Source organism: Lepisosteus oculatus, chromosome 2, assembly GCF_040954835.1.
Source record: "Lepisosteus oculatus isolate fLepOcu1 chromosome 2, fLepOcu1.hap2, whole genome shotgun sequence".
Classification (NCBI taxonomy): Eukaryota; Metazoa; Chordata; class Actinopteri; order Semionotiformes; family Lepisosteidae; genus Lepisosteus; species Lepisosteus oculatus.
Genome location: NC_090697.1, coordinates 77,490,441 through 77,512,807, shown reverse-complemented (window position 1 = coordinate 77,512,807; position 22,367 = coordinate 77,490,441). Strand labels below are relative to the sequence as shown.

The 22,367-nt window shown below is 51.1% G+C and overlaps 2 protein-coding genes, 1 long non-coding RNA gene and 6 other non-coding genes across 13 annotated transcripts; 4 read left to right on the top strand and 5 right to left on the bottom strand.

The window, feature by feature from the left end:
- Positions 1-2: 2 nt before the first annotated feature.
- On the top strand, positions 3-20,693 carry LOC138225264 (uncharacterized). Of its 3 annotated transcripts, none has more exons than XR_011183805.1 (5): positions 3-1,700; positions 6,107-8,408; positions 9,818-10,015; positions 10,856-10,952; positions 20,615-20,693. It is a non-coding gene; the product is annotated as an uncharacterized lncRNA (long non-coding RNA). The 3 variants fall into 3 exon arrangements; XR_011183806.1 differs by lacking the exon at positions 20,615-20,693 and adding an exon at positions 12,360-14,307; XR_011183804.1 differs by lacking the exon at positions 20,615-20,693 and having other exon boundaries at positions 10,856-14,307.
- trnah-gug (transfer RNA histidin (anticodon GUG)) lies at positions 269-340 on the top strand. The gene has a single exon. It is a non-coding gene; the product is annotated as a tRNA-His (tRNA).
- trnaf-gaa (transfer RNA phenylalanine (anticodon GAA)) lies at positions 1,052-1,124 on the bottom strand. Its single transcript has one exon. It is a non-coding gene; the product is annotated as a tRNA-Phe (tRNA).
- On the top strand, positions 1,684-1,755 carry trnad-guc (transfer RNA aspartic acid (anticodon GUC)). The gene has a single exon. It is a non-coding gene; the product is annotated as a tRNA-Asp (tRNA).
- Positions 1,913-1,985, bottom strand: trnav-cac (transfer RNA valine (anticodon CAC)). Its single transcript has one exon. It is a non-coding gene; the product is annotated as a tRNA-Val (tRNA).
- trnae-uuc (transfer RNA glutamic acid (anticodon UUC)) lies at positions 2,428-2,499 on the bottom strand. The gene has a single exon. It is a non-coding gene; the product is annotated as a tRNA-Glu (tRNA).
- Positions 2,648-2,719, top strand: trnah-gug (transfer RNA histidin (anticodon GUG)). Its single transcript has one exon. It is a non-coding gene; the product is annotated as a tRNA-His (tRNA).
- Positions 3,060-8,062, bottom strand: LOC107076712 (uncharacterized). Its single transcript, XM_015341485.2, has 7 exons — positions 7,759-8,062; positions 6,172-6,372; positions 5,264-5,385; positions 4,601-4,745; positions 4,252-4,341; positions 3,793-3,902; positions 3,060-3,675 (listed from the first exon to the last, which is right to left on the bottom strand). Exons 1-7 carry the CDS (start codon positions 8,060-8,062, stop codon positions 3,592-3,594), a joined length of 1,056 nt encoding a protein of 351 aa, XP_015196971.2. The 3' UTR covers positions 3,060-3,591.
- LOC102688951 (NACHT, LRR and PYD domains-containing protein 3-like) lies at positions 10,017-20,698 on the bottom strand. 3 transcript variants are annotated; one of them, XM_069184802.1, is made up of 9 exons: positions 20,593-20,698; positions 19,541-19,588; positions 18,242-18,699; positions 15,824-17,016; positions 14,990-15,142; positions 13,716-13,883; positions 13,032-13,205; positions 12,241-12,408; positions 10,017-11,398 (listed from the first exon to the last, which is right to left on the bottom strand). In XM_069184802.1, exons 1-9 carry the CDS (start codon positions 20,696-20,698, stop codon positions 11,197-11,199), a joined length of 2,670 nt encoding a protein of 889 aa, XP_069040903.1. In that variant the 3' UTR covers positions 10,017-11,196. The 3 variants fall into 3 exon arrangements, with proteins under 3 accessions (XP_069040903.1, XP_069040911.1, XP_069040921.1); XM_069184810.1 differs by having other exon boundaries at positions 15,824-16,914; XM_069184820.1 differs by lacking the exon at positions 13,716-13,883.
- Between the last annotated feature and the right edge of the window lie 1,669 nt (positions 20,699-22,367).

Sequence of the window (22,367 nt, the reverse complement as noted above, 5' to 3'; positions counted from 1 at the left end):
GGAGTAAAAATACAGGGCTCTACAACAGATCGAAACCAATACAAGTGAAACGTATTTATGTTGTAATTGAAAAATCTACCTTTCCCATAATGGCAATCCTAACCGCTAGACCATATGGGAGCGCACGGCCACCCCGTTCCGTGTGTAATGACAGCAAAGTGTAATTCCTGTCTTCGCGCCCTGCGTAGTGCGGCGCTAGCCCACGCCGAGCCTGTCACACGATGAGAGCACAGCCATTCGCAGGCTGCAGAGCGCGTCTCGCTAGCTCGCCGTGATCGTATAGTGGTCAGTACTTTGCGTTGTGGCCGCAACAACCCCGGTTCGAATCCGGGTCACGGCAGGACGGGCGCCCCGCTTTTACTGTTTGCAGGAATGAAGGAAAACAAAAACGCTGCGCAGAAAAGCGAACAGTTTCACCCAACTGATGTGGCCCCACGTAAGTGATGTGAAAAAGCAGCGCTTTACAGAGGAGTCCATTTCAATCGGAGAACGGGAGAGACTTGTTTACGCCGAGAGTGGTCGAGGTATGGAACCGTCTGCCCAGGGCTGTTGCCGGAGACGATATCCTGGCTTCTTGATGAGATCTTGGGCTCACTGAGAAGCCCCTGGAGGATTGTAATCTTTCTGTTGTTCTTATCAGCTGCTTTTGAGTCGACATAGCTCCTCTTGGTCTCTCTGCACAGCCGAATTGTAAATAATCAGCTCAGTGCACAGAAGGGACGTGCATTTGGTACAAGACGCCATGAAGGCACCAGAAATACATTGGAAACAAACGGCCCGTCGCCAGGAGAGACCTTTATGCAGTAGAGAAGCGTGCAGAAAGAAACGTCTCTGTTACCGCCCGGTTTCGAGGGACCTGTCGCGTGTGAGGCGAACGCGATAACCGCCACACTACGGAAACCTGCAGGCACCGCTGCCTCTGCTGCTGCTGGTGGCTCTTGTTGCGACTGCAAAAGAGCTGCGTTTTTTCCTCACATCATTAACCAAAAGTGACACTTGAGGCAGGGGGCGCTGGAGAGAGGAACAGAGGAACAGGCGCGATGAAACAAAATGCCGAAACCCGGGATCGAACCAGGGACCTTTAGATCTTCAGTCTAACGCTCTCCCAACTGAGCTATTTCGGCGGTGTTCACTGCCAGAGGCCACCCGCTCCAGCCTTCCTGTGTTGCGGCATGAGCGCACCAAGAGGAGCGGGAGCGTGTTGCAGGAACGTCCCTCAGGAGGAAAGCCACCCACCCAGCTGCGCCCTCTGAGCTCCGTCCAGCTCGCGTGGACTCCTGCCTGCCACGGGCAGGAAACAATTAGCAAGAACAGAACAACACCCCACAGGTGTCTAACGACCACACCCGAGCTTGTGACACGTGGAGGTGTGAGGGGTTGCCGAGCCACTTTGGACCAGACCTGGGGCGGAGCGGCGGAGCAGACAAAGAGGTGACACCTCAAGGTCTGGACGATCACAGCTCTCCGACGCCCCCGGCTTCCGCACGATAAGCTACTGGACACACCTGCCCTGCCCCTCACAGAGAGCGTGGAAAAGCCCCCGAGTGGGAGTGGCTAATGGGAGGGACAAGAGAGAGGGGGCTTAACCTTCTTGCGTTTGCTAGTTAAAAGCTGCAAACCCACTGCCGGCTTCCAGCGCTGTGGGTAGGGACACAATGCCGGGGGTCAGGGAGAGTGACGTCTTCCTCGTTAGTATAGTGGTGAGTATCCCCGCCTGTCACGCGGGAGACCGGGGTTCGATTCCCCGACGGGGAGTCGCTCTTTTTCTACCTCCTCAGAGAAAGGAGTGCCTTTCACTTTACTGTGGTGGTCTCTGTATTTAACAGCCTCTCCACGGCGGTGGGTCTGTTCGATCCCAGCGCTCGGCGAATCCCCAAACAGCGTGCGTGGTGAGAAAAAAAAAATGCTTGTTTGTTTCCGCCCGGTTTCGAACCGGGGACCTTTCGCGTGTGAGGCGAACGTGATAACCACTACACTACGGAAACGATGGGCAAAGTCCCCCACTGGCCCAGCACTGAGCTTCGCCGGTTCAATCCCGCTGCTTCCAGTGCCCTATTATGAGTGCGCTGATTGACTCCTGTCATGGACGGAGCAGGAAAGGCGGCGCCACAGTCTACAGCCCTCTCCTCGCAATCGAAGAGATCGGGCTACTAAAGTGGAGAAAATCTCCTCTCCAGAATGTGCAAATATCATCTCGGAGAGTAAACACCCTATTCTGGAAGGTCAACACTGTCTCCCAGAGTCACCCCTCCCACCTCCTGCAGGTTTCAGAGGTGCAGCGATGATCAGCGCGGCTCACACGCGAGAGGTCCCCGGTGTAAAACAAGCGCCCCCTCTTCTCAGGCGTTTGGCAAGCGTTCGGGTGGTCTTATTGCTGCTCCTTAGTACACGGTGATGCTTTGGAAAGCAGAAGGCAAAAGGGACACCTTCCCATACCGGGAGTCGAACCCGGGCCGCCTGGGTGAAAACCAGGAATCCTAACCGCTAGACCATATGGGAGCGCACGGCCACCCCGTTCCGTGTGTAATGACAGCAAAGTGTAATTCCTGTCTTCACGCCCTGCTTAGTGCGGCGCTAGCCCACTCCGAGCCTGTCACACGATGAGAGCACAGCCATTCGCAGGCCGCAGAGCGCGTCTCGCTAGCTCGCCGTGATCGTATAGTGGTCAGTACTTTGCGTTGTGGCCGCAACAACCCCGGTTCGAATCCGGGTCACGGCAGGACGGGCGCCCCGCTTTTACTGTTTGCAGGAATGAAGGAAAACAAAAACGCTGCGCAGAGAAGCGAACAGTTTCACCCAACTGATCACACAGCTCTTCCGCTCGAAAAGCTACTGGACACACCTGCCACTCAGTTATATTCTTCTAATATCACAATCCTGCACATTAGCACTGAGAGATGAACACAAAAGAATTTCATAGTGTTTGCTAAGTCTCGTGTTTTGGTACACTTTGCAAATGTGATTAGTTTACAGATTCTAAGACCCCAAATTACTGGTCTAGTTTAGAAACAAAAGTGTTCAAACCTCTAATTACATCCCCCAATTTGAGATCTCACGCCTTATCTGTACAACTTATTTTCAATTTATTAACACATTATTGTTATTTGTTTTCTGTCCCAGCACATGCTTTTCAGTGAAAACTGAAATGTAACTGCAGAAGACGAAATAAACCCCTCATCTTAATGTATTTTTAAAATTGACAGAAAAACAGTGTAAAATCCTGGGCTGAGATTTAAGAGCATTGCTTTACAAATCATTTTACATTTTTAGCGTCATAAAGTCTCTGTCTTTTGCACAGTTCAGCACTGCTCTGTACTCTTTGGTTAGGCTGTTCCTGACCATTCTAGACAGCCTGTGACCTCACACACAACCCCAGGTCTACGGGAACAGCATAAAAACACAGTGGTTTCACAGGACCAGTCTGAATTCTTCTTCTGGGGCGCTCGGAATGAGTGGAAGACAGGAAGCAGACTGTTGTCTTCCTCCCCAGAGTGCTGTGTGCTCTGCTGCTGCAAACCAGCAGGAAGGTGTTTGCCTCTCTGACCAGGCGCCCGGAACGGCAGACTGGAGACGCGTCTCGAGCTGTCGGCTTCACAGCATGTCGGCCAGATCTTCGCGCCCCATGGCGATCATGTGATCGAACAGCTTGTCCAGCGTGGCCTCGCTGATTTTACTCTGGAGCAAAACAGAGTTGTGGAAGTGTGAGCAGCACCTCAAGACACTCCAGCAGCACTTGAGCACAAGAGGTCCTGGGAGATTGAGAGCCCACACTGCCCTGGGCACCGGGCTTACCTTCCAGGAGTTCAGGACCTCTTCTGCAGGGATCTTCGACTTCTGTTTCCACAGCTCTCGGTAGGCAGCCGAGATGCCCACTTTCTCAGCAAGGAGCCTCCAGTCTCGCCCTGGTGAACGAGGTTCAGAGTCAAACATGCACACCATGAGCAGCCAGCTGTAAGTTCTTTACACAAAGGGTGGTGGGAATATGGAACTAACAAAGGAGTTAGATGGGCCAAATGGCCTCCTCTCGATCTGGACCTGTCCTGTACTGTACGCTGGGGGCTGGATTCACGAGTGTTCAAGTCTGTAGAATGAACAGCACTGTCAGTTGTTCACTTGTACACAGCTCCTCGGCCTCGTTTTCAACAGAGCTATGAGACTTACAAGTCGCCATGGGAAAGTGAACGTGGGTTTTTGTTGAAAATCATCCTGCTGCTAAACAAGAGGCTGAAAGTGTGACAGCCCTGCACTTACCGTCCTCCTGCTCAACGCTCAGCGCCACAGTGAAGGAGTGCCACATGGAGAAGGGCAGGTCTCTCACCAGCTCCTCCTTGCGTCTCGGCCCTGGAGGAGGGAGAAGAAAGCCCAGTGGGCAAGGCTGACGCTACGAGCGCTACGAAGCGTGAACGAGAGGGGGGGAGGGGCATCTGGGCCGCTCTAGGTGCTGCAGATACTGACCCGTCCAGGATCTACCGTCCAGTCAGTGTGTAAGGAAGGGCACAAAACACTCAAGTGTCCCTCCTGTCTGCTTAAGGGTCCAGCAGTGCTTCTCATCAGCGATGAGTAACTCACGGCAGGAGAGCACTGGCTCATGTGGGCTCACCCAGGGCAGGCAGCAGGTTCCGCTGGGAGTGCATGGCAGAGATCACGTCGTCCCGATTCAGGGTCTTCAAGGCTCTGCAGAGCTGGCGCAGAGCAGCAGGGCCCCCAGTGGCAGACAGGAGCTCCCTCACACTCACAGCACCGCTCTGCGCGAAAGAGAGCACTGTGACCCAAGTAGGCGCCCTCAGCCCGACCTGTGAACTGTTCTAGCCGGCATGCCCCCATGTCGGGTCTCTGGAGGAACATGACGGCGAGCTCCAGCCTGCCGTTTCTCACTGAATGTGCACCATGCCTGCAGCCTCTGACTGCCCGACTGCTGGTACTAATATCCTGCGTGTCTCTTGGTTGCTGTGAAGTTCCCCGTGTGAAGATATTTTAATGCAAGTACAAGATCAATAAGCCAATTTTTGAGGGGTGCAGCTAAACAATAAATGCCAGAATAAAGACCTTTGCACTCTGCCCCACCGCCGCACAGATAAACCATGAGTGTTACAAAACTTAACAAAACAGGTCCCAGCTACAACTGTGCTGTGTTGCTACTGGTGGTGGCAGCAGGTCAGCAGAGACGTGTTCCCCTCTCTCTCCCCTGTGCTCCCCCCTGCAATCCCAGTCTGGGCTGCGCTGACACTGCTGGGAGAGGAGTGCAGGAGCAGAGCCGTCCCACCTCAGGTCCTGGGTGGCGAGGGGGGTCCCCCAGCAGCCTGCTGATCGCCTGCACCTCCTGAGCGCTGAACGGCTTCAGCCTGTCAAAGGCCTGCAGTGCTCCTGCCTCCCACAGACAGACACCTGCGGGACAAGAGCTCGGCTTCAGCGGGCAGCCAGCTGGACGCCTGGTCTCGCCAGCAGCTGGAAGCACCGCGCTCGGCAAGCGTGTGGGGTCACCCGGGGGTCACCCTACAAGCGGCCCTGACGCTGTCAGACAGACCCCTGCGCCCCCGTTGCCTCTCTGCTCTTCCTCTGGGACATGAGCCCGCAGCCTGGCAGCAGAAGGGTTCGGAGGGGCTGCCAGGCCCAGGCAGGCTTCAATCTCCCCCTTGAGAGAACCAGGGAGGGGGGTGAATGTGTCTGCAGTGTGTCTGCAGTGTGTCTCGGACACAGTGAATGCCTGACTCCACTTTCATTTCTGGATGCCGCTCTCACTGGATGCAGAGGGAAAAAATAAACAGGTACCTGATCCTTTGCAGCCTACGCATGCTGAAGCAGCTCCCTGCTTGAGGTTAAAAATAAGCTATAGGCATATAAAAATACAAATAACAGTGTCACAAGTTAGGATGACTTCATACGAATCTTCTACAGAATCAGAAAGACGAATCAGTTTACACAAAAGCAAACGCAGAAAGTGTATTTCAATCAGAGAATGGGAGGGACTTGTTTACGCCGAGAGTGGTCGGAGTATGGAACAATGTGCCCAGGCCTGTCGCTGGAGTTGATATCCCGGCTTCTTGATGAGATCCTGGGCTCACTAGGAAGCCCCCAGGGGATTGTAATCTTTCTGTTGTTCTTGTAGGTCCTGCGCTGCTTTTGTGTTGACAAAGCTCGTCTGTCTGCACCAGGGAATAGAATCCAGCCTACCTCCGCTGCCAGGCGGGGTCCCGTGGCCCGGAGGCGCCGCGTCTCGCCCCCGCGGCGGCAGCTGCGCGCTGCAGAACTGCGTCTCGTCGCTCTCCTCGGGCGCGCTCCTCCCCGCCCCGCCGGCCCACCCGCACTCGGGCTCCGGCCGCCGCGCGCTGCAGAAGGTCTCGGCCGTGTGGCTGCGGAGCTCCTGGACGCTCACTGGGAAGAGCAGAAACAGCAGAGCTCCAGGCGCGGCCCAGCTGATGCCGCCATTTCAGCTGAGCGCCTTCCCAGATCCAATAACACCTCCTCACACTTACACGGCTTTTCTGGACCCTCCACTTATAAACAGGTCATGGGGATCCCCTCCTCCACCACCAGTGTGTACCCCCACTTGGGTGACGCACCAGTCCACTCCCCACTCACCAGCTCTCAATGGGGAGGAGCGCAGAGTGATGAAGCCAGTTCAGAGAGGGGGATTATCAGGAGGCCATGATGGGTAAAGGCCAGTGGGAAATTTAGCCAGGACGGAGGAGTAACACCCCTGCTCTTTTCAAGAAACGCCCTGGGATTTTTAATGACCACAGAGAGTCAGGCCCTTGGTTTTACTGTACATCTCCTCTGGGCCTTTTCACAGTACAGTGTCCCCATCACTATACTGAGCATTAGGACCCCCACAGACCGCAGGGTGAGCGCCCCCTACTAGCACCAGTAACACCTCTTCCAGCAGCAGCCTTAGTTTTTCCCAGGAGGTCTCCCCTCCAGGTACTGGCCAGGCTCACACTGCTGAGCTCCAGTGGGCTGCCAGCTGGGAGCTGTGAGCTACACATTCTTTCACGACACCAAGATCAAAACACTGGGATCCTTCCTGGGATCTATTGCTTACGAACTACACAACAGGCTGGATGGGATGCATGTCCTTCTGCAATCTGAAACTGCTCCTGTCAGTGCCTTTAGGGATAATGAGTATTTGTCTCAGGTCCCTCCTAGTCCACCTAACGTGTTTTGCTCTGTTCATTTTTTTACAAATAGGATAAAAACTTTAGAAAATTAACAAAATGAAGACAGAAAGAAAGGTGACACAGACAAACACAGAGGCTTTGAGGAATTTCGGGTATTGTTATCTTCTCAACACACAGTGCACATTAGCTCCTTGAAAATCTATCCTGTAATTAATGAGGTATTAATTACTTCAAGGTTTGTTCAGAAGGAGCCAAAGCCCTTCATTTGCAGGTCGTGTCTTAGGAGCTTGATTACTCAGTCGAAGGCGGAACAGAAGAGCTGTCCGTAGCCTACAGTACAGGAAGAGCAGCCCGTAGACTATAATGGAACGGAATGAAAAAAAATCTCAAAGACTGCAAACTAGCTGAAATCTTAACACATAAGTAGAACATGAAGGTCGAATGACAGCTCTTTTCTTGTGAATTAAAGGGCAAGGTGTGTGAAAAACACTTTCACTCCTGCTCGATTATGATCTATGGGTTTGTCATTGACATTCATCTCAGCCCCGCACTGACCCTCCGCTTCGCTCACGTTAAACTGCCGCTGAAAACCAGCGCTCAGCTCTGTGCTACTGCCGTGCAGATCTGCGCTTGTGGATCTTACTTCCGCCGAGGAAATCGCCGGCCTGTCGCTCGTACTCCCGGCAGAGCTGCACCAGGCTGTGCAGGGACAGCGACTCGAGCTGGTCCTTGATCGAGCCCAGACTGGTCAGAGAAACGCGCCCCGCCTCCAGTAGGATCACCAGCAGCTGACCCGCGTCCCGCGCCGCCTGCAGCTCGTGCCCGGCCACCAGTCCTGACCACTGCGTTTTGAGCCGCCGGAGCTGACCGCTGTCCACCTGCCGGGAGATCTCCGCCGCCAGCCGCTCGAATCTCAGCCGGAGCTCCTGCTGACCCGTCTCGCACATCACTCGGGCAAACCAGGAGACCGCGCCCGCGGGAGCTTACAGTAAACCCAGAGCTCAAGAAGTGAGAACCGAAAGTAAAACTGCTTCTCTGTACGAGGCGGAAGAGAGACTAGCCTCTCCGCTCCCACAGAGCGGGGCTTGTGAGTCTCTGTAGTCTTAAAAACCGGGAGTCACTTAAGGAGCGAAGCCCAGCTGATCACATCGCTGTGTTGAAAGTGGTAGAAGCTCAGACAGATATCGGGACAAAACTGTACTAAAACAGTCTTTACATTTTGAGTTTCAGATCTAACCTATACTGGTTTAGGAATGAGAAGCCACTAGTACTTCCTACACAGAATTGTTAGTGGTAAGTAAAGGACAATCTTCTAAAAGCGTTCACATCATCAAAAATCCTGCTAAATTATCTGGACATCACGTTGGCTGCACAGTATAAATTGTAAAAGCAAGGGATGTGCTTTTACTCGGGCTCCGCTGTCTTGTGCAAAGATAACTGAAGCTGTAAAAACACAGAGAAACCGATATAAACACAGACAGCAGGTCTGGATTGACCTGCAACGTTGTATAAAGAAAGACTCTGTTACTGACATTACTGTTAAAGAAATACACGTTATTGTTAGATTTTAATCCAATTGACAATAATATGAAAATATCAGTTGTTATCTACTTGATCATTATACTCGCACGGTATTATGCACTTTAAGTGAAATAGCCTGGGACGAAAACCATGTTTGAACAGTAAAATAAACCTAAAGGCGTGTCTACGGACTATGCAGGAACACGAAAGCTGTGTGGACCTCATCTTTATTTACCTATTCATCTTTTTTTTAATAAAGTGCAGGTGTATTACATATGTCCCACTGAAGATGTTATTGATGTGTCCTATGTACTCTTCTTTGTATTGTATGTATTTTTGCTGATGCAATACAAAAAACGAATACACAGATAACAGACTCCATTTTTATCTGCTTTGTGAGCCTGTCTCTCAAAAATAATAATAATAATACAGTGTGTGATCTCCTGTCCCAGCCTGAGGAACAGACAGTGAGCCTGTCTCTCAATAATAATAACACAGTGTGTGATCTCCTGTCCCAGCCTGAGGAACAGACAGTGAGCCTGTCTCTCAATAATAATAATACAGTGTGTGATCTCCTGTCCCAGCCTGAGGAACAGACAGTGAGCCCGTCTCTCAATAATAATAATACAGTGTGTGATCTCCTGTCCCAGCCTGAGGAACAGACAGTGAGCCTGTCTCTCAATAATAATAATACAGTGTGTGATCTCCTGTCCCAGCCTGAGGAACAGACAGTGAGCCTGCCTCTCAATAATAATAATACAGTGTGTGATCTCCTGTCCCAGCCTGAGGAACAGACAGTGAGCCCGTCTCTCAATAATAATAATACAGTGTGTGATCTCCTGTCCCAGCCTGAGGAACAGACAATGAGCCCGTCTCTCAATAATAATAATACAGTGTGTGATCTCCTGTCCCAGCCTGAGGAGCAGACAGTGAGCCCGCCTCTCAATAATAATAATAATACAGTGTGTGATCTCCTGTCCCAGCCTGAGGAACAGACAGTGAGCCTGTCTCTCAATAATAATAATACAGTGTGTGATCTCCTGTCCCAGCCTGAGGAACAGACAGTGAGCCTGTCTCTCAATAATAATAATACAGTGTGTGATCTCCTGTCCCAGCCTGAGGAACAGACAGTGAGCCTGTCTCTCAATAATAATAATACAGTGTGTGTTCTCCTGTCCCAGCCTGAGGAACAGCAGAGGAGTGGAGGTATTGCCCTCCACTGTGTCCTCCCCCCAGAGAGCAGTGTTTTTCTGAAGGCGTGGAGGGGGTGCCTTGTGAAATCCCGGAAGCTGATTTACTGGGAACACTAGGGAGCACCAGAATCCAGGGGATCAAGCAGTGAGCTGTGCGAGCAAGAACCTTACACGATGAATCGAAAGGTAAAAAAGGGGTTAAATATTTATTTGTAAATGTCCGATAACAATATTCACAGTACTACCCTCAAACAATTCACAGCTCTGGGCGGATTCACGTACCCCGGTTCGCACGAGTGCTGCACCCCAGGGATTCGAGACAGGAGTCAGTCGCTCACTGGGGTCGCAGCTCTTGCACGTTCGCTCAGATTCGTGGGAAACCTTTCACAAATCGCAGACAGGGAGACAGAGGCAGAGACTACCCCGTGCTCTCAGGCTCCACTGCTTCAGCGGCATGAACACACAAGCAGCAGGAGAGAGACGCTCACCAACGACATCTGTCTCATCACAGGACAGAGCTTCAGTTAAACTTTTCATCATTTTCACATTTGTTCACATTTCACATTTTCCGTGACAGGGGGCCCTGATGACAGAGCTTGTTACAAGCTCCTTCAGGGAACCACGTTAGCTGCAGTTCACCTCCTGCTCTGCCTGGGCAATACAGTCACATTCACTTGCATGGTCTCTGGGCATCACAGTTCACAGTTCACAGAGAGTACCTCAATTTACAGGATATAGAAACACATCATCATCATTATTACAAGCAGTATAAATATTAAAATGTTTTGTGTTGATATGGGGAAAGAAATCCAAAAATATACATTTGTCAAAACTTCTAGACTTCTTTCCTGAGAGCTGCCTGTCCCATTTCAAGTACAACTCACAATCTGTCAAGAGGAGTCTCTTTCTCAAAGTGGACAAAATATTCTACTTTACAATGTAAAGTGTTAATGCTCTTTAAAAAGGATTTTTAAGAAATTATTTCTAAAATCCTCATTTTTCTCTTTTCTGGTTGCCCCGATTCAGCATCACGACGTTACGAAGGAAAAAGGCTGCGTCAGGCTGTGCGTCGGTCCTCCGAATCGTCTCCCGCGGGGGTTCACAGAGTGAAGCTCATGTGACGGTGAGGCCGTGGAGGGTGTGGCTCTCTGGCTGTGCTCTGCACTCTGAGACACAGGTTCCCTGGCCAGCTCCCTGGCCTACTGAGCCAGTGGCGGGACCCACGTTCTTCCTTTTAATAACTTCAGTGAAACCCTCCAAGAAAAACAAGCGGCATCGCAAACCCAAACTCAAGCTAGCGAAAACACAACACACAGCATGACAGCTGAAAAGCTTGTGATGATCCTTCTCGGCCTGTGCTGTCGGGCTCAAAGAATAACACACCTATTGCTTCTCTGGGACGCCTCTCCTCTTTGATATGGCCTTCTGTTCCAAAAGCTCTCCAGCTCGATGCCTGCATCTCTCGATGTGTAGTTGCCACATAACTGGATATCTTTCAGTGTCTGGTTGTTCTCCAGCGCCATCTTGAGGCCAGGCAGAGAACTCTCTGTGAGCCCGCATCTGGCCAAACTGCAGGGGGAGATAGATACTTTATTGATCCCGTGAGGGAAATTGCAGGCAAGTGTTGATGAAGGAGTGAGGGGTGCACCTGAGATGAGCAACACCTGTTGTCTGCCACCCACCGCCAGACAATATACTACAGGAGAGAGGATTTAAAAATTTCACTAAGCCCCATGCCCCTTGCTCTGATCTTTTAAATCATTACTCATTGGGTCTTTATTCCATGCACTGTAAAGTACACCAGCCTGGCATTTCTTATGTTGCCACAAAGATGCTGGGATCACGGTCAACGCCCTCAGGCTTGGAATGTGAGCTCAGTGCATCTGTGCGCAAAAAGTTAAAAAAAAGGACCTTGACATTGATATTATTACAAAGTGCAGGAGATACAATCCAGTATCTGTGTATTACACTCAGCTCCTCTCCAGGACGCAGGAGCTGTGCTCTGAGAGGAAATAGAGATCCCTGCTGCTGTCCACACGGCTGTCCTCTGGGGCTAACAGCTGAGGCCCCTGCAGTCACAGACACCGGGGGACAGGCGCGGGGGGACTCACGAGAGTCTCTGCAGTCATGGACACTGGGGGACAGGCGCGGGGGGACTCACGAGAGTCTCTGCAGTCATGGACACTGGGGGACAGGCGCGGGGGGCTCACGAGAGTCTCTGCAGTCACAGACACCGGGGGACAGGTGCGGGGGGCTCACGAGAGTCTCTGCAGTCATGGACACTGGGGGACAGGCGCGAGGGGGGCTCACGTGAGTCTCTGCAGTCATGGACACTGGGGGACAGGCGCGCGGGGGGCTCACGAGAGTCTCTGCAGTCACAGACACCGGGGGACAGGCGCGAGGGGACTCACGAGAGCCTCTGCAGCTGGCAGCTGGGGTCCCCAAGGGCCTCAGACAGCAGCCTCACCCCCTCGTCCCCCAGGGGGTTGTCTCCCAGACTCAGGGCGCTGACCGCTGTCTTCCTCAGCAGGGAGCAGACGGCGGGGACACTGGCGGCTGTCAAGCCGGTGTCCAGCAGCCTGGAATCACACAAGGCCATGAGTGTGGACCAGGACACAGCAAACAGCACTCAGCTCTCAAGAGTGTTCCTCAAGAACCGGGAGTGATCAACGGTTTAGTGGCCCCAACTGAATAAAAAAAAATGAGGGTGTGTCTCCTCCACTGCAGTTTAAGGGTCACTGTAAAGTTCCTGGCTTTGATTCAAGCAGCGCCTTATCCAAGACCTACAGTGGACAGTCCTGACACTCCTGCAGCAAACACAGTGCTGTTTACCTCCAAGAAGAAAAGGGAATTTACTCGTAGAGCCCCAAGTGTGGGAATAGGGAGTGGAGGGCTTTCTCAGGGGTACAGAGATATCAACAGCTCTTGTAGTGCTCGTTCCCCAGTAACACACCTTTTCCCCACCAGTGACTAACTGCTACACTGCTGTGTAATCAGGACCTATAATTCACATAAAGGCAGGGCTGATTTGCACCCTGGGAAGAAAAGGCGCAATGATTAATGGATACTGCCTCATCTTCGAAAAGAAAGACCACACAATGGTCACTGACTGACTGCTCCATCTTAGGAGCCCAGGAAAGCATTTTGACCCTTCGGCAGAACAGAAACTTCACGCAAGAATCGCCCTTGTGGCCTTTCTCACCCCAGCGACTGCAGGCCAGCCCCTCCCATGGCTCCCAGCTCGTCCAAAAACAGTTTCTGCTGCTCCTGTCCCAGTCTGCTCCCCTCCAGGTCCAGGGTGGTGATGGCAGGTCTGCTCTCCAGCAGGGCCAGCAGGGCTCGAACACTGCGCTCCGAGAGACAGCAGCGCTTCACACTGGAACAGCAGAGCAGACACAGCACCCCGGCACTGAGTCGCAACACAGCACTGACACACTGAGACAACCTGCTGGGGTAGAAACTCACAGCTCCGACAGACAGCAGCGCTTCACACTGCCAGTTAAGAACAGAAGAAAGGTTACAGACCAGCGCAGCCATTCAGCCCAGCTATCCTGTTGGTAGTTAGGAGCGCATTGATCCGAGGACGAATTCTTCAAAGCATCCAGGGTATCGGCTTCAACAATAACCCAGAATGACACAACAGTCACATCACGCTGAGAGCACAGAAAGTCATCTAGAGACTAGACTCTAGGGTGTAATGAAACATTATACACGAACACATGCTCTCCTGCAGACGCACTGATGATGCAAATCCACTGGATGGCAGAGGAAACGTGCTGATAACTCTGATTCATCGGGCAGCTTCTACCCAGTCTGTGCCGCAGAGTGACGCAGACCAAGACCACTGAGTGACGTGGGGTCTGTCTCCACCCCCCCCACACTCTACCTGACACACTGGAGCTGACAGTCCGTCTCCTGCAAGACTTCCAACATCCCCTGCACCTCCTCCTCCTCCTTCTGGTCATGGAAGTACAGCTCCCTGAGGCCGAACCCACAGTCCTGTAGGAACCAGCGCAGGCAGGTCTGGGCCCTGGGAACGCCCTCGATCCTCAGCCTGGAAAGCAGCAGAGTGTCCAGCACTCACTGACCCCAGGCCCTCTGCTCCAGCGCCAGACAGGGCTGCAGAGCCCTTCTGCCTGAATTTGCCAGGCAGAAGGCAAATTTCTCCCTGGCACAGGACACAGGACACAGGACCCACCCTCTCCTGACTGCTGTTAAAGGCGCTATATAGAATAACGTTTTTTATCACCCCAGCACATCAGATTTTCTGAAGATGCCTTGAGATGACTGAAGGCCATTCCTCCAAGCCCACCCCTGTGCTGTAGTCCTGTGTCAGACACCCTCACTGTGGGGACCCCCTCCTGTGTAGCGATCACACTCCCTCCTGACACAGTGGTTCACTGTGGTTCACACCCCCTCCTGACACGCTCACACTTTCAGTGTCACTGACAAAATAAACACATAAACCAATAACCTAATCCCTAGTCTCATTCCGTTTGTAACAATTAAACAACATGAAGCACACAGATATATACAATAGTTCAGGTGGGTAGCTGTGTCAGCATGCATTGGCTGCAAAGGAACAAGTAACAGGTTTATTCCCTGCTGAAGAGAGAAGAAAGGAAACACGTTTTGGCCGGAAGAAGGCTCCACAGCCGAAACGTTGTGTTTTCTTTCTTCTCTTTTCAGCAGGGCATAAAGCTGTTACTTGTTCCTATATATACAAAATACAAATATATTTTATGTAATTGATATAAGATATAAAACCAATTATTAAGGGGCTAAAGCTGAATAAACCCAACAAAGATAATAAGAGATCAAAGATGAGGATGGAACCCTGATTAGCTCTATAGTCTTTATCAAGGAAGATGTTCTTTTAATTATATAAAGCATTTTTTTAGGCCATTCTTGGATGCCATTAGAAACACCACCTCACCTCACCTCATGGAACACAGCTCAGCATTGAGCTCTTCCTGCAGTAAGGTCAGATGCAGATTACTGTGTGTGAGATCTGTGTGCTGTTCTCACGCATCCCTGGATTACAGAACCCAGAAAGGAACTGGAATTCACCAGCTCCAATAGCAGAAACTTCTCTTTCAGCTGGAGATCTTTGCCTGAGGAGCTTGTGTGTGCACTTCACATTACTCTTGGCCTGCTTACGAGTTATTGCAAGACTTCCAGGTGGAGCAGGTCAGGTCCAGGGCGTCACTGTCTTGAGCCATGCGCAACCACACATCTCTCAGCTTGTGCTTTGTTGCGATCTCCTTACTCAGGTAGCTCATGGATTCTTGGCTTAGCTCTGACATCTGGATACTTGAAGGGAGAATGAGCAAAAAACACAGTGACTCCAAAGCTCAAAAATAATTTCCGCAGCTAAACAGCTTCAGAGCCTAGTCTTGCACAGCGACGTGACATTCCAGAGGACTTTTGGATGAAGTGGCACGTCAAAGATTAAATTGAAAATGCTGGGTCCTCAGGTCTCCTGCCACAGTCCAAAGACATGCTGGTAGGTTGATTAGCTTCTAGGTAAATCACACTCCTGCTGTGAGTGTGTGTGTCTGGGTGCCCTGTGCTGGACTGGTGTCCCGTCCAGGATGTGTGTGTCTGTGTCTGTGCGTCCTGTGCTGGACAGGTGTCCTGTCCAGGGTGTACCCTGCCTTGCACCCCTTGCTCGCCAGGGTGGGATTCAAGCTTCCGAGTGATCCTGTCTTGGAAGAAGCGGACAGAAATCGGATGGATAAGGAGGGACCTAAGTGTATAAAGACCAGCAAGAATCTGGAACAAACTACTCAGTTGTGCTGCTGAAGAAGAGGGGGGGAAGACGACTATACCCCACCATATTCAAACATCACAAGACTGCAGTCTGGGACTGAGCAGATACTAGCAATCTCCTCCCATTTGTAATCTTACTGGTGTCCTCATGCCCTCTTGTCCTTTCAGCAGAATGTCGATTTGTACTTTGATAACGTAGGTCCTTTAAGTCACCAGTCTTACCTGAATTCTTTAGTCTTGTCCAGCAGGGGGAGCAGTTTCTTGGCCTCCTTGCTCCTGAGGTTGCAGAAGTGCAGCAGCAGGTGGGGCAGCTGGGAGGCCTGGCAGTGCTGGAGACAGTAGCGCAGAGCCAGGAAGTCGCGCTTCTTCAGGAAGACACACTGCAGACGGACCTCCTGCAGGGCTCCCACGGTCTGCGTGGTAAAGGCCTCCTCCTGGAACTCGTACAGGCACAGCAGCAGGTCCAGCAGGAAGTACGTATCTTCGGGGTTCCTGTTTGTGAAGGTGACTGCTTCTTTCATCCAGTTCTTCAGCCTGGGGGTCAAAGACGCGGAGCTCGCCAGGTGGAACGGCGCGAGCAGGGCCCAGTTGTGTGGGTGGCAGAGCCCAAACAGGTACTGGACCATGTCCCGCTGGTGTGCGTGGCCCGGCTGGAGAGAGGCGGACAGGAACCCGTTCAGCGGGCCGGTAGAGGCATCGCTGGCATAGAAGAGGGCGGCCAGCACCTCCTGGAGGGCTGGGTGGGTGAAGGAGTACACCTCCACTCTTCTCACCCCACACCGGTACCCACATTTATTGAGGAAGCTGGTGGGGACCCTGTGGACGCCCCCAAACTCTGCCTCGACGTCCTTCACGTCGAATTCCCTCTTCCTGCGAGCCAGGCCATCCTTGGCGAGCCGGCTGAGCGAGCGGAGGGCGCCGGCGGCCTCCTCGGGGCTGGAGGAGCTGTGGTGGTGCTTCAGGATGATGTAGATGTAGCTGATGAAGACGCAGGTGATGGAATAAGTGGGGGCGCCCAGGAGCCCCTCCCCCCCCTCTCCTTGCTGCTTCAGGAGTGTGCAGACCACCCAGCATGTGAGCGGCACCGCGCACAAGCTCAGCAGGCTCTCGTTGCTCCGCACCTCCTCGCAGGCCTGGGCAGCCAGGCCCTGGTGCTGGAAGTATTCCTGCAGGTTTTCTTCGGAAAAGCCCAGTATCTCCACCCACTGGTCCACCCTGGCGCACTTCTTGAGCTGGTCTGCGATGGCGGGGCGGATGGTGACCAGCAGTGAGTAGTGCTGACCGCTGCTCAGGAGCCTCTTCTGCAGGAGCCCCTGGAGAAGCACGGATATCGGTTTCTTAGAGAACGCATCCATCTCGGGAACTTCCCCGGTGGCAAACTCCACAAAGTCCAAGCCATCCATCACAATAAGAACCTGCAATCGGGGTGCAGAGGGACGGAGAATGATGTAGATTGTAGACTTAGCTCATGATCATAGATCATGGAAGTTTCAGATCAAACCTATTTAACATTTCTTATTTAACATGAAGTTTTTTTGGAGACGTTTGTGACACCAACCTCTGACTGTTTTTACTTACTCAAACCCAACCAACAAACCTCTGTTCATACACTAATCTCCAAATTAGATATGAGAATCTGAGGCCTAAACCCCCACCAATAATCCAAGAAATTAGCCACATTACCATGTGGTGATCAGTGTTTACTATAGTACTATTTACAGTAGCTACAGGCCTTTGGCGACGCCTAGTGGCAGGTCCTTGGTTATTACAGTCTTCCAAAGGCTGCCACAATGTTAGGATCACGCTCCAACAACTGGGAAATGGTAAATTCCTTGACAGTTTTTTTTTCATCTGGCAAAGGTATACAAGATCCATAACTCTATAGAAGTCTGGGATGACAATGTTCCCTATAGCAGAAATGACACTACAGTAAATGTTGCATCAGCTAAGTAAGAAACTTGAACATATCTTTTTATATACAAAGTTTTATTAGCTGGTTTATACAGCATCAAGTGTTTTTGCACATCAGACTCCTTCAGCTGCAGTTCATTTTAGCATCCTGGAAGTCTGGGCTACTTTCTTACTCCTATTTGGTTCTGACTTGGAAAGGATATCTTAAGCAGTCAGTTATCGAAGGAGAGCTGAAGTCAGTTTTCAGTTCCTTTAATCAGCAAACTGGTCAGCGTGGTCCTCTGTGGTATTATAATGGAATGTTTTAAGAACTTCAGAGTTACAACAAGAAGAGACCACACAACCCATCTAGGCTAGTAGGTTGCTAGGCCCTAGTTGTCACAAGGGTCTCATCCAGCCAGCTTGTTCCAGAAACCTACAGTCCTTTGTGTAACTTTAGCTCTTTTGGCCTTTTTAGAAAATGCAGGACTTTCCTGTAAGCCTGGGAATGAATCTGGTAGTGCTCCTCTGTCGTGCTTCATGAGCAGCAGTGTGTTTTGTAACACTGACCAGATCTCTGCACCACTGAGGCCTTCAGGAGTGCATTGCACACTTTTAGAATGGATTTACGGTATATATAATTCAGAGCATGAACGTCCGTGTAAAGTGACCCTCACATAACATGCGAAACAGATATAAAAGAGTAACAACTCCAGCAGATCATTAGTAAGACGATTGACTGCTTCCTACCCTGGATTCAAAGACGCTCTGCAGCACAGGCCTCAGGGCGGCGCACTCCTCGCAGACCAGCTGCGCCAGGCTGGCGTCCTGTGCCCGGCGGCTGAGCTTCTGGCAGTCCAGGAGGAAGATGTAGTCGAACGCGCTGAAGTGCTTGCCTGGTGCAGCCCAGTCCAGCATGACTTTCTTCGCCGTGTAGCTCTTGCCCATCCCCGCCGGGCCCAGCAGCGCCAGGACCTGGGGCCTGCCGGAGTCCAGCAGCGTCTCCAGGTCCTCGCAGTCTCTGTCCGTGGTCCGCTGCCTCACCAGCTGCCTCCGCCGGCCGGCCAGGTCTCCGGCCCCGCCCTTCGTCTGGAGGTGCAGCCTGATGTAGGAGGAGGAGAGGCCGTGCTCCTCCCAGGGTGATGCTTCATACGGCTCCACCTTCCCGTACTTCTGCTGCACCGCCTCCTTGTACTCGGACTGGTAGTCTGGTGATGTCCCAGACAAACAGCAAAAACATTCAAGTCAGTCTCAGCAGGAAAGCAAAGAGGCCATCTCACCCTGCAGCTCCCAGCTGGCAGACCACTGGAGCTCAGAACCTGGAGGGGAGACTCCTGGGAAAGCTAAGGATGCTGCCGGAAGAGGTGTTAGTGGAGCCAGCAGGGGGCGCTCACCCTGTGGTCTGTGTGGGTCCTAATCAATCACAGTATAGTGATGGGGACACTATATTGTAGAAAGGCACTTTGTAGGAGACGTAAAACCGAGGTCCTGACTCTCTGTGGTCATTAAAAATCCCAGGGTGCTTCTCGAAAAGAGTAGGGGTGTAACCCCGGTGTCCTGGACAAATTTCCTCCTGGCCTTTACCAGTCATGGCCTCCTGATAATCCCCATCTCTGAACTGGCTCCACTACTCTGTTCTCCTCCCCACTGAGAGCGGCAAAGGACTTGACCCTGTGGTTTGAAGGTTGCCGGTTCATATCCCGCGGCCGGTGGAGGAATCCTACTCCGTTGGGCCCCTGAGCAAGGCCCTTCACCCCAGCTGCTCCAGGAGCACCCTGCGCTCTGACCCCCAGGTTTTGGTTGGGTCCCCACCTACATGCAGAGAGCTGTGGAAATGTTTGGGATGGAAATCACTGCATGCATGTGAGGAATCATTATTATCGTATTCTACTTCAATGTGACCCCCCTGAATCAGCTTCTTATTTCACAGATCAATCATCGGTTGAGCATGCTCTGCACTAGTGGCACGAGAGGGAGAGCACCACCATGGTGCATATAATCTACTATTTAAGTTAACCAAATCTTCACAATCAGTGCCAAAACACCTACCTATCAACCTTCTTTTTGGAGGGGAGTGTCCTGCATCATAACCTGTAACTGGGGAACAAATTCAGAATTATTAGTAAGATATGCAGCAGTTTGACACCTTAAAATTCTCAAAGCAGTATTTACATGACTGAAGGATTAATCACAGAGGAAATAAATACGGGAGAGGAAAATAAGTCCTGCTGAGCATCATATTAATACGGAAACAACAGTGGGTTATACAAACACATTATAAGTCTGGAACTATATTAACATCTGTTTTCCCTCTGACTCGTGTATTCAAAAAGGCGTGAAGCCCGGAACAGCTACACCCCGCCGGTATTAAAACAGCAGCTTGATCTGGGGCTGTCTCTGCCTGCGGGAGGGAGCTGAGACCCCTTGTTCACAGCGAGAGCAGGGATCAGAGACAGGGGTGCTGACCTCGTGCTCTCAGTGTGCACTCACATGTGAAACCAGCAGAAAAGCTGCTTATGTTTCACCACTGTCAGGTTCCCGTTGATACCGACTCTTCTGAGTTAGTGATAGAAAGTCATTCAGCACTGAGCCTGATTGGCAAACCACAGCTCCAAAGAAACCCCTCTCTCTCATTCTCTCACAAGACTAGAGGAGGAAAGACACGCGGTTTTGAAGCTACTTTTTTGTTATTCATCAGTAGCTGTTAGTGACTCAATTTCCAGGAAATAGTGAGAGGAGGCAGCATTGGTGGTGTCTGATTTTGGAATTATTTTTCCATTTGTCCTAAAAAGGATTCGTTTCAAGTCTTTTAATTTAAAAAATATCCCCTTATTCCTTTTTCAGATAAACCTAAAATGACAATGTTGGCTCCTGATAATAATGAAAAAAACAGCAATGCTAATACTGGGTTCCTACTTGTGCAGGACATGTTGTGCTTTGAACAGCTGTTGCTCGGTTTAATCAATCTCTCAGTCAAAGTCCTTGTAGGACAGAGCCAGTGAGAAGGTTTCTCTCTGGCTGAGGAGCTGAAACAAGCCGGGCCAGCTGACCGCAGCAGGTTCGCAGGCCCCTCCTGTGAAGACCACCCTGACAGGGCTCACCCTTCTCCCATTCTGTCCGCAGGCTGTGTGCTGTGGAGGCGCAGTTGATGGACTTCAGGACATCCAGCGCCACCTCCACGGCCTGGGAGCTGAAACGCTCGGCCATGAGGTGAGCTGTGTCAGTGCGGTCAGCATTTTCCAGCTCCAACCAGGAGATCCTGTGCTCATCCTGCTTGCTGTAACGCAGCTCATGTCTGAAGCGCTTGAAGTCTTCTGTAGTGAGATCGGCGAGGTGGTGAGACAGGAGCTTAAACACAACCAGCCCTCTATCCAGCGTGAGAGAGTCCAGGCCTTCTGTTTAAAACATCAGACTCCTCTGCATCTGTCAAGCAAACACAGAGGGTCAAAATCCCGCCGCTGAAAAGTAATTAAAATAAAAGCAATTAAATTACTTCTTCTACAAGAATATGACAAATGTACTGCTACAAACTTTTCCACGGTGCTGCAGAAATACTGACAGAACATTGATTGTCTGTCACTTCACCCAATAAATGAAAATGATTTGTATTCCTGATATAAATGTTTCAAAAAAATAATGAAAAAAAAATAGAATACAAAATATAATTGCAGGAATATTTATACAGAAGAGATTGGCATTTCTGCTAGGATTTCTGTAGCAAAATGCAGTATGTAGCAAAAGAAAAATAATGTGTCAACACCTACATTTTATCTTGATGTTTCCTGTGAGGCGAATGTGTTGAAAGTAAATGACAATGTGAAACTTTTTCATGCATGTTAGATTTTCAATAATTCGTCCACTTTCTAATCTCTTCTTCCAATTCAGGGTTGAGGGGGAGCCAGAGTCTCTCCCAGCAATCCTATCCCACCAACGGCCACTGGGCTGGGTACATCCTGGACAGGATGCCAGTCCGTAGCAGAGCACTCACACCAGGGCCAGGTTTCCCAGAAGCCAATTAACCCACCCGTATGTCTCTGGGCTGTGGGAGGAAACCGGAGCACCTGGAGGAAACCCACAAGAACATGGGCTGGGGGAGAACATACAAACTCCACACCAACAGCAATGCAAGCCCAGAATTAAAATCAGGGCCACAGCACTGCAAGGCTGCAATGCTCACCACTGCACCACTGTGCTGCCCTAAAATCATCTATTGATCAAAATGATTACTCTCCTTTGGGGATATGACCACATTTTTACCCATTAACCATCACAGACACAAGAATTGTAGACAGACAAAACCGGCAATTGATTCCATTTTCTGAAAATGTAGAACCAAGCCTGTAGAAGAAAATGATTTAAAAAAAATCTGATACCCTGAGGCAAAAGAGGTCGCTGTGTTTCTTGGTAAAGCTTGTAAGTAGATCGGTCTCACCTCAGCTGTGCGCAGTGCTCCTGGTTGTTGTCTGTCTTCCTCGCGCCTGCGATGCTGTTTCTGACTGTTTCACACATCAGACACATCCAGCCTCAGCCTGGCCCCTGGCCCCTGGCCCCTGGCCGTGCCACCAGTCAGCCAGGCACACGCCATACCCCTCTGTCAGCAAGGGAACGAGGCTGCGAAAGGCTTCTACAGAGGTTAGAAAAACAAGCTACTTGGAATCCACCTGCAAAAGCAACTAAAAGAGGACAAAACAAGACTTCGCTTACCTTCTGCTGGGCTGAGCCAGCGATGGTGCGAATCGAAACTGTTTTGCTTTGGAGGTTCAGCACCAGTGCTTATCTCTGCCTAGTGCAGGAAGTGGTTGGCACGTGTAGCAGACTTTATGAAAGATTTCAAGAGGTCTCACTGAAGGCGACGATGCTCTTCTTGTGATCCACT

What these genes read in the sequence shown, in the direction of transcription:
- LOC107076712 (XM_015341485.2), bottom strand. Translation starts at nt 8,062, where the DNA reads ATGTGCGAGACGGGTCAGCAGGAGCTCCGGCTGAGATTCGAGCGGCTG. An exon ending in CGGCGATTTCCTCGGCGGAA is followed by an intron (nt 6,373 to 7,758) that starts GTAAGATCCACA and finishes TGCTCTTCCCAG; the next exon opens with TGAGCGTCCAGGAGCTCCGC. An exon ending in CTCGCCACCCAGGACCTGAG is followed by an intron (nt 4,746 to 5,263) that starts GTGGGACGGCTC and finishes TCTTTCGCGCAG; the next exon opens with AGCGGTGCTGTGAGTGTGAG.
- LOC102688951 (XM_069184802.1), bottom strand. Translation starts at nt 20,698, where the DNA reads ATGGCCGAGCGTTTCAGCTCCCAGGCCGTGGAGGTGGCGCTGGATGTC. An exon ending in GACAAGACTAAAGAATTCAG is followed by an intron (nt 15,143 to 15,823) that starts GTAAGACTGGTG and finishes TCTCCCTTCAAG; the next exon opens with TATCCAGATGTCAGAGCTAA. An exon ending in TGGAAGTCTTGCAATAACTC is followed by an intron (nt 13,884 to 14,989) that starts GTAAGCAGGCCA and finishes GCTGCTTTCCAG; the next exon opens with GCTGAGGATCGAGGGCGTTC.